Genomic DNA, 10,512 nt, shown 5'->3' on the forward strand with positions numbered 1-10,512 from the left:
ATACTGTAATAATTAAGTAAAAAAACGAGACATTATTTGAAAGCAAATGTGAAATTATTAAATTTTTACGTTTCTTATTTTGAAAATTAATATTTCATAAGCTGATATTTCTTTTATTTCATTGTTGGAATGTAATTTAATGTAACTCAAAAAACACTTTGGAATTTTTAATAAATAATCCAATTTGACTAAATCATTCAGCGAGGCTCCGGCAGCTAAATTAAAAATTCAAATTGTTGGAACAATTGTTTTCATTTCTGAAATCATTCAAATGAATATCGACCCTAGAGACTACCCTCTAGTGATTATGTACACAAAAATTACTACCGGAGAAAATAAATCGGACTCGTAACTTACGACATTTTAATCACATCTTGTTAATACTATATATTTATGAAACATATAGAATATTAAATAACATCTAATGTGAATTGTAAATAACCTTTACATAAAACTATTACATCAATTTCAATATGGAAACATATTAAATGAAGATATATATTTTAAGGATGTTTTTAGAATGTGTTCTTGCTTAACTTATATCAGCTTGTGTAGTAAGGACCTCATCGGTTATTTTTCTCATGCTTTAAATGTTTTTCTTTTTTCAGAAATTGAACGTACCATTGCAAAAAAGAATTAATAAGGCAGCAATAATCGAATAAGTTTATAAATTTCACAATTATTTTTGAAAGTTAACATCAATTAGGTACTGTAGCGCTTCTTATACTTTCATTAGACCTATTCAATAATGAATACGATAGTTTTCAATTTTTTGGATTTAAAATATTAGTTTTATACGGAAGAACCTCTTTAAGTCGAACGTCGATAGTTGTTTTGTTCATTTCACTTCAAGTCCCAAAACCTCTGTTACTCAAAATCTCAATCCTCTATTAGTCGAAATAATCAGTGAGTCATTGCAAGCTATTTCGGTACATATTTTCCCTCTACAACTAGCAAAATTAAATTGGACTTCTGTATCTCGAACATAGCAATGTTTTATTTTACAACCTTTACAATTCGATAATTTGAAACTTATCACGTCTATAGGTCGAAGAAAACTTAGTTATTGATTTTAAGGATGTATGTTCTTAGAAAACAATTTAGGAATATACAATAAATATAGCCCATAGCCCGAATCATCATTTTACTACAATAAATAGTATTACCACTTAAGGAATTTATGATTCACGATAACACGTGCTTGCTTCATGGGCGTACCCAGGGGGTGCAGGGGAGGGCAGCTGCCCCCCCTGGAAATCTCGCAGAAATGTATGAACTCGCCTGTGTGTAAACGGGGCCTTGTATGCTCACTTTTGAATAAAATAGTAGAAGTTTGCAGCATACCATGAGGTAAATAAATACTATCTATACTAAAAAAGATGTATACGGTTTGAGAGAAAATTTGGAATTTGACCAAAAACTTTGAATAAAATAAGAAATAACGAATAATATGGAAAATTTTAAATTGACTTTTGNATAACTTTTTAACGGTTTAGTAAATCGATTTGTAATTTTTACAGGAGTTTTAGAATTGAACGAGGAGCTTTTTCCCAATTTTTAATTGTTTTGACATACCTCCCAAACAGCCTTAACTACCTAAAAGCAGGATCATTTGCGGCTGTTTGTCCTACATATACCTAATGTTTCATGTAGGTGCCTTTGCGTAGTGTGTATGACAAAACAGCCGCGGACGATCTGACCTAAAAAAAATTTTGCCCCCCCTAGCTCAGAAGCTGGGTACGCCCATGGCTTGCTTGCTTAGTGTTAGGTGTTTATTTTGATTTTCAAAATCCGCCTAAGTCAAAATCCTCCATAAGTCGAAAACTTTATATTTTTTTGGCGTCTCCCTTGATGTTCGAGTTATAGAAGTTCTACTGCATTATATTGTACATATACCTCCCAACATAATTGCTGAATGTGTAGAAAACGTTTGCCCTAAATAACTCGGTTTCTGCGATCCATTGTAATATACTAACCTGTCCGATCTCTCACAATGAAGTAATGAATGTTGTGATCCGTGTCGGGGTCTCTTGCTTGGAGGGTGAATACCGGTGTGTTGGGGGGTGCGTTCAGCTGCACCACAGCTTGCATAGGCAAAGGACGGTTAATGAAATAGGGTGGTTCGTCATTCACATCCCGCACGTGGATAATGACGCGTTGATTGTCCGTGTCTGTATAAAGGAAAGCATGTTTCCGGTTAACATACGCATATACAAATACACACATACAATTAGTACAAGCATATAATACATATACAATGCTGCCTATTCCGGCAAGTGCAGTTATCCAGATTTTTTTTATTCTAAATAATAAACCGCAGGAAATGAATGGAGAAGGTTCTCCTTGATCAGTAGCCTTAACTGTTACTGATACAAATTTTCCGTCGTCTCCTTCACGATCAAACACTTTATTAGTTGAGACATCACCGGTCTCTTCATCTACGGTAAACTTTGTTCCCTTTTGATTTGGTTGTTGCACAATGGAGTACTTGACTTGACCATTAACACCTTTATCCTCGTCTGTAGCATGGACTTTAATAACTGGTGATCCATTTGGAGCGCCTTCTTCAACCTTTGGATAGTACGTTCCGCAATCTTTAAAAATCGGTTTGTTGTCATTTACATCAGTAATAAACACTACAACAACGGCCGTGCTAGTGTGAATGGTCTTTTCTCCATCTACACAACAAGATCCGTCATCCATTGCAGTAACATTCAGTTCGTATTTGTCTCTTTCCAATGAAATAGATTTCCCATGTAGACGTATCACACCAGTTATTTCTTCAATGACAAATTGACCAGAACTTGTACCACCTCCAACAAAGCCAAATCGAACATTATCTCCATCTTTATCGGAAGCCACAACAGTTGTCACTAGTGTATTTGGACCAGCGTTTTCATCAACGTTTGGCGTGTATACTTGCTGTGAGAATTTTGGTTCTTCATCATTCTTGTTTTTCGTATACACACGAACTGTTGCTGTGCCTGTCNATTAGTACAAGCATATAATACATATACAATGCTGCCTATTCCGGCAAGTGCAGTTATCCAGATTTTTTTTATTCTAAATAATAAACCGCAGGAAATGAATGGATTTAAACGGAACAGTGAAGCTTATAATGAGTATGCGGCACCAAATCGATAAAGAGGGTTACTGTGATTGCTTTTAATTGAAGTTAATGGAATGTGTGCAGTAATTCGAATGATACACAGGTCAAAATTCCAATATTGCTTTATAACTTGTAATGTAACATAGGTAAATTAATTAAAAAGAGAAAGTGCGTATTTTAAAGGCTCCAAAGTTTTTCAACTTTTTTACTTAACAACCATTCCCAGATAAAAGTCTAAAACTCGAAATTTTGGGAACGTGGTTATTGAGATTAATCAAGGAATTCAATGAACTTTTTCCCAAACTTCCGTTATTACAATAGATCGAAATTGACTTTCCTATTAAAATTTGCAGGGTTCTTTTCTTAAATTACACTAGCGCAATTGGCTATCATAAAACAGTTGAAATGTTTCAATAATAGAGGGATTGACATATCTAGGTATAACCAAAAATAAAAATTATCAATTACGTGTCATTCAAACTGTTGTAAACCTTCATGATTATCTTCTAGAATAGCTAATTTTCCGGTATATTTCTAGGAAATAGCAGTTTTTACTGTGTAATTATTTTGCTAGAAGGTAATTTCACTTATTCATAATGCTTCCCCATTTTTGTGTGCTTTATTAATTTGTAAATAAATGACTCAGCCGTGGCTTACAATTAAGAGATCTATTAATCAAAAAAATATGGCGAAGGTGCTTGGCAGTTCAAATCGTTCCGGCAGATTACCGACCTTACCGAGCTTACCTGCTGCCAAGAAACAGAATTAAATAAGTAATGATAGCAGGTTTTAGATTGATCAGTGATTTAAAGCAGCGACTGCGTGCTGATGAGGGCTACTAAAAATTTGAAATCACCATGAACGTTAGACAGTTGACCAAGCACATTATGTTTTCTTAGATGTCGCCTTTGATTCACAACCCAAATAAATAATATTAAATTATTTATTACGAATTAGTAAATGAAATCAGATAATTTCATAAACTAATAAACAATTTTCCAACTGTAATAATCATAACTGCCACCAAACTGATCACTTGGTAATAGTATTCACTATTTTCTTTGTTACATTATCTTTTATTCCATAGGCTCTAGGGGACGGATGATGAGTCAAAAGTTAAATCAAAAATGTGGACACGTAATTGGTACTTTTTAATAAATCCCTATAGATACCTACAATTTTTATTGGGTATGCAGTTACAAAACATTTCAATATTTGAGTATTTCAATGACTAATTTTACACGGGATTCTTCAATTAAAACAAAAACGTGTTAGTAACTTGCAAAAATTAAGACCAAACCCTCCTAAAAGTTTTCGTAAATAAATTCCCTTTCGGTATTTTTTTCTGCTTTAAGATAATTAATCTGTGTTTGTCCATTACTTGAATAACGAATTCAGTTAATAAATTAGTGTTCAGGAGAATGAACAAACAAAAATGATACTTCAGTAATTATGAAACATGCAAGCGAACACATTCCGGTCATCGAATAGGAAGTAGCTACCGACAGATAATTTATTTTATTAAAGGTAAATAATCATAAGTTATGGGCAGGAGCGGTCTTTTATTGTCATATTGCATGCATCAGTTAAGTTTATCATAACAGGGGATGACACGGATTACATTCCATGCATTTTTATACTTACAACGCAATCCTGTTGGAGAAAGCATGAAAAAAAGAAAAAGGAAACACTAATTATTAGGATTGTCTTATCTTAACTACATATTAACCTTAATTTGTGTTATGTATAAATTGTAACATCACTTTATATATTAAACAATTTTTTTAATGGGTTTTAATTAGATCAAATGTCAAATATTCTAAAGAAAAAGAATAACTTAATGCAAATTTGTCCTTCGAGATGAGCCATCTGAAATTATTGGAGAAATAAATACAAGATATGTCTGATACACAGGATAGAAAAAGTTAGAAATGGGAAGGTATTAGAAGGTATATGATAATAGAGGTCACTATGGAAGTCAATAAGAAATAGGCGAGATAGGTTGGTAAGACACTTTCTTAGACATGAAGGACCAGTTAGAGACATATTAGAAGCAGAAACAGGAGTGAAGAGGAGCAGAGGTAGATCTAGACTACTGTTCACAAATAGTTAAGGATATGGGATGTTCTAATTTTAGGAGAATCAGCTCATTATATTAGAAAAAAGGAGGAAGTGCATGTCCAGCCAGTTTTAGGACTTGATGTTCTAATTTTAGGAGAATCAACTAATTATATTAGGAAAAAGGAGGAGTTTTAGACTTATTACGACCTGATGATGATGATGATGATGACTTCATGGCTAGTTTTTCCATTGGCAGGCGTCAAAACATACCAGTATATTGACAATTTTTTCTTCTTTTTTCAACATAACAAGTCTCGGTTCTAACTAATTTGAACATGTTAAATCCAAACATCACATTCACTTTGATATACGATTAATATAATTTCAATATTTCATTCCAAATAAATATGAATTTTTTCGACTTCTTTTCAAAACTTTATTATTTCAAATGTTATTCCAAAAATTGTTTTATATTCTTCTAAAGCAAGTTGGAATCGACTTCTAAAATAATCAAACTAAGCCAAAAATCAACCACAATGGGCTAATCAATATTGGTCAACCTTAACGTCACCTGGAAGAAAAACTAGTCAGAGAATTGAACAAAAAGTCCTAGTGAAACAACGCAAAGACACCCCTTCTACTACTCATTTCTGCAAGAATCTCAGGTGGTCTATCGCGAAAGATAAATTTACATTGGAGGGATTTTTCTTCTCTAATAAAATTAAAAACGGTATAAAAATATCCTGTGCTAATTCCTGTAATCTTTACATCATCGTGATTCCTCATACAAATACAAAATTGAGAGATTTGCTACCATTGTCCATATGTATCGTTTAGTTTATCTTTCTCTTATAGGAATAAAAATCTCATTCCAATTAGAAATACATATTCAATACTAACATTGCAGAATATATTATTAACACCAATTACTTATTCAATTTAAACGACAAACGCAGAACAGGAATGAGAGCTTCCTCAATAATCATTTGGTATAAAGTACAACAATCTTATTGTTACATCCAATACCTGAAAAAGATTCCAACGGAACCAAAAATCTATATCTAAAATAAAAATTAAATAAGTACTTCTAAAAGTAAGACATTTACATCTGTTTATTTTACTTTTTATGTATACAAAGGGCATCGGGTTGATGACTACCACAATGCAGTTGTTGTAATATATTTAAGAACAGTTTCTCTTTTAGCATGACTAATTAAAGAACTTAAATAGATATGTCAACAACGCCGAACTTCATTTTCTAAAATCATGGCTCTAAAAATAGGAGATATGTGCCACAACATTTAATATATTTTCAATGCTGAATATCAAGTAACCACATGAAATTCAGAAAACGTCTGTTAAGTTTTTCTAACAATTTTATAAAACTTATTAGCATTTTGTCTTCATATTCCTTTTATTTTATGTCTTTTAGCAGAAATCACAGTAATAAATTCTACCATTAAATTAATCATGAAACGTCTTAGATGTGATAGTGTAGATCAGGGATAGGCACACCTTTAAGAAGGAAGAGACATTCTCAATAAAAATATTGTTTCATGAATTTCAAAAAACCACGAATTTTTAATTCGGCTTTTGCATTTTACTTCAAATTTGTATCGAATAAAGAAATGCCAGTTAAGTAACATACGACTTTAATCATTATTATTTTTAATATTACTATGGTACAAAATGTGGTATTATGCTAAACAAAATTGAAATTATATTAAAAATCAATGCGAACGGTGACAGTTCTGGTAATTTTTGGTTTAAGACTTTAGATTTTGACTAGTTATTTATTGGCTTCTCGGCTTGTTCTCTATTAAATTCCTTGCTCGCACGAATATGTTGACCCAAAGAATCCTCAACACACCAAAAGCCATTGTTTTATTTGGTCTTAGCACCCTGGAAATGGTGCCTCAGGTTTAGGCATCCCTTTTAGAGCTGTCCATGTTTCTTATGCTGTTATATCAACAGACATTTCTGCCTATCCAGGATACTACCTAGATTTGTAATTTCGAACTCCACAAATCTTTGCCTTTTAAATCTAGTAATTGGATTTCAAATGACCTAGCATTGATAATAAACGAAGTAAAATTTACATCTTTGCTGTTTTCTTTATTGATAGGATTCGCAACGAAAGCCAAGGTAAGGTTATTTCAATAGAAGCACTGTTTCCATCCTGACGATTCCTTAAGGTTTGGAAATGTAATAGTGTGCTTATCTCCATATCTTCTGCCAAAAGAGGCAATTTATTTTCAAAATCAACTGCTTCTTCCGGTAATGAAAATGCAGTGTTTCCTTTGTAACGTCACTCATAATGTGAGTCTCTTGTTTTAGGTATACGCGTGCGCTGCGTGTCCGCCCGTTCCGCTTTAATTTTTAATTTTTTGAGGGAACTTGAGCCGCAAGTGTCTCTTGAAAAAGTTCGCGAGCCCTGGTGTAGGTGGATGATGAAAATACTATGGGTGGAAAAGGTTAGAAATGAGGGGATATTGGAAAGGAAAAGAAAACAAACGAATTTATGGAAGTCAAAGAAGAAAAGGACAAGTAGAATGGTGGTACAATAAGGATTAGACAAAGACATATTATGAGGGAAAAATTTACATAGGAACTGCTCACGCAAATTGTAAAATTGTTTATTAAAATAATAAAACACGTTAAAAAAGTAAAAATTTTTTTGATGATGGAGTCGACGAAGTTTTCTTCTAAAGTTAAATCAAATAAAAAGTTAATATGTTCAGTGAAAAGCTGCAATAGCACTTCAGACATAGATCTTCACTCTTCACCTACATTAACTACTTTCCAATAAAAACTAACCGTTTTATATATGTAAAAAATATATTCGGAAAATTAGAGAAAAAAGTAAACTAATAGAAGCTTGGATGAAAGCAGTAGGTATCAAAGAAGTGAATTCCGGAATAAAAATTTGTTCACGTCATTTTAATGCACATGATTATATTTCAGCAAGTATTTACCATCAGCCATAACCTTAATATTTAAAACTAGAATCATACTAAAATTATAAAGTGAGAAATTATTTATTCCTGTGTAATTGATTTAACACAATTCTAATGATACGATATAAGTATTTTGAGGTTAAGAACCTACCTGCTGCAATACAACAAAGTTGCAATAATGTGTTTGCAACGTTCTCTTAAATCGGCTTTGCACGTGCAAGTCATTGATATGATATTGCTTAAATCACCCAGAATCACCTCACCAATTATATAACGTGAATCACTTTTTAAATCCGAAGTTTGTAAAAAGTAGGCAGTAAACTTGACGGAATTTGAAGGCTAGCTTCCGGATTTGTTATTTCCGAATTTTATAATGTGATTGGCATTAAAAACACGCTCACCTTCAACGAAATTTCCTTTCCGAGGCTTTGTGTCAGCCCAATCACATATTGTGTCAATACTTATCATTTTATCGTAATTTAAAAACTTGGAAATTGCACGGTACACTATAGGAACTACGATAAATTTTTCCTAATCGGCGCCATGTTTTTAGGCTCCTCCCATTTGACGGATCCCAATACTCATCAAAAATATTTTAAATAATATAAAATGTCCGAAAAGGAGAATTTATCAAATGCGGTGCTTGTTTCTCTAATACTGTACATATCCTTCTTGGTTACATAAATGATTAAACATATTTATATCCGCCCTTAATATTATAATACCATGCGTGAATTAATATATTCAAGACGAATTCCTCAACACGCAGTGTTGATCCTTATAAATATGTATGAGCTATGCAGCGATGATGCTAATTCGCTTGATAACGGTGCGTAACAATCTTAATAGTTATTGTTAATGTTCACTGCACGAGCCAACAATAAAATCGTAAGCGCCCGTGACGTTTGAGCAAAACTTGTGAATTTATAATTAATTCGAAACAGTAGACTTTACGGCGGCGCGGAATCCTTGGATTTAGTTGATTATATTTTATACCTTACATGTATTACTGACATGAAAATTTGCTTTGAAGACAACGAAAAAATGTTTATGCAAAACGATTTTATACATACATTAAAATTTTGTATTAAACCGTAAAAGACAAGTTTTATACAATATGACGAACAAGCCCATACAGGAGGTCACAACAGGATCAAGCTTAAGTTTGTCCAATGTTGGTAGACAGAAAATATTTGATGGTTTATCAGTTCGACCTAGTCCTGGCTGGTAGGCTTAGTCCACGACAGGGCAGGTAGTGTCAATACCAATGGACAAAATAAATCCGATTAGGCAGCCAATGTTATACCAAGATCTTTTGCGATGTTAATCTTTGCAAAATTATTAATTTTTATGACACTAACATGTAAGTATTGATAAAGTTGAATAACGAATTCTATTTTCTTCTTAAAAAGTACTTCAAAACCTATTTTAATAAAATATTCTAGTAATTTTTTATTTTAAATGCAGGTAAGTAATAAACAACTATTACATTTTATCACATATTACCCAATATACCTATTATGTACATATAATCTGGGCATTGGAGCATTGATTGACCAATACTTCGTTGCCCAATTTTGAACATAAGTAGGCGAAAATGTACTTGTCCCTTATACTTGTACGTTGTGCTTGTACCTTGTACTTGTACCTTTGCACTTGAAAATTGACCAAACATTAATCCAGTTTTGACGAACTTATACTTGGTTGCCCAGTACTGAACCAAGCTTGGCGAAAAGTTAATGTGCCGAACCTTGGTACGCGATCCAGTATCGACAAGTCAATGCTCACTTTCCCACTACTGATCCAGGTTTCGGCCAGTCCATTTATTTTCTGGACGAAGAAATTTCGTGTAGAACAATATAGAAGATTACCGTAAGTGCTTAGAGGACTTTCTAATGAGTTATAAATGCGAAGTGAAGAGCTGGACATTGGACCATCGCACCTCTGCCAGCGGGAGCAGGTTGTCATGACAACGGTGGCGTCAACTGTCACTGTTAAATTTGAAGTTTTAGCGCTTTTCTCTTATTAGGGAAGAGATCGCAAAATTTCCAGTCTCTTTCCAGTCTCTCAGAGTCATTCAGTGTCTCTGAGAGCGTCTCTCACAGTCTTTCACAGTCTCTCAGTTATTGCCTAGGTGTTTTTATGGATCTCACAGTCTCTGTATGAGAGACTCGAACGATAAAATTGTTAATTCAGAGATTCGAGTCTCTCGTTCAGAGACTGGATACGAAATGAGGATCTCTCTATGAGCGACTCGAGTCTCTCGTTCAGAGGCGCTAAACAGTTTTTTTGACAATCTCTCTCAGCGACCCCAGAGAGACTCGATGAGAGACGGAGACTCGAGTCTCGCTTTCAGAGACTCTGAGAGACTGAACATTTTTATCT

The 10,512-nt window shown here is 33.4% G+C and overlaps 1 protein-coding gene across 1 annotated transcript in view; it reads right to left on the reverse strand.

The window, feature by feature from the left end:
* The window catches only part of LOC108732855 (neural-cadherin), a 144,646-nt gene that overhangs the window by 14,443 nt on the left and 119,691 nt on the right, over nt 1–10,512 (reverse strand). Inside the window, 1 exon segment of the mRNA XM_025977022.1 lies at nt 1,977–2,171. Coding sequence (XP_025832807.1) covers nt 1,977–2,171 — 195 coding nt within the window.

The sequence above is a fragment of the Agrilus planipennis genome, unplaced genomic scaffold (assembly GCF_000699045.2).
Source record: "Agrilus planipennis isolate EAB-ADULT unplaced genomic scaffold, Apla_2.0 scaffold31, whole genome shotgun sequence".
NCBI classification, from domain to species: domain Eukaryota; kingdom Metazoa; phylum Arthropoda; class Insecta; order Coleoptera; family Buprestidae; genus Agrilus; species Agrilus planipennis.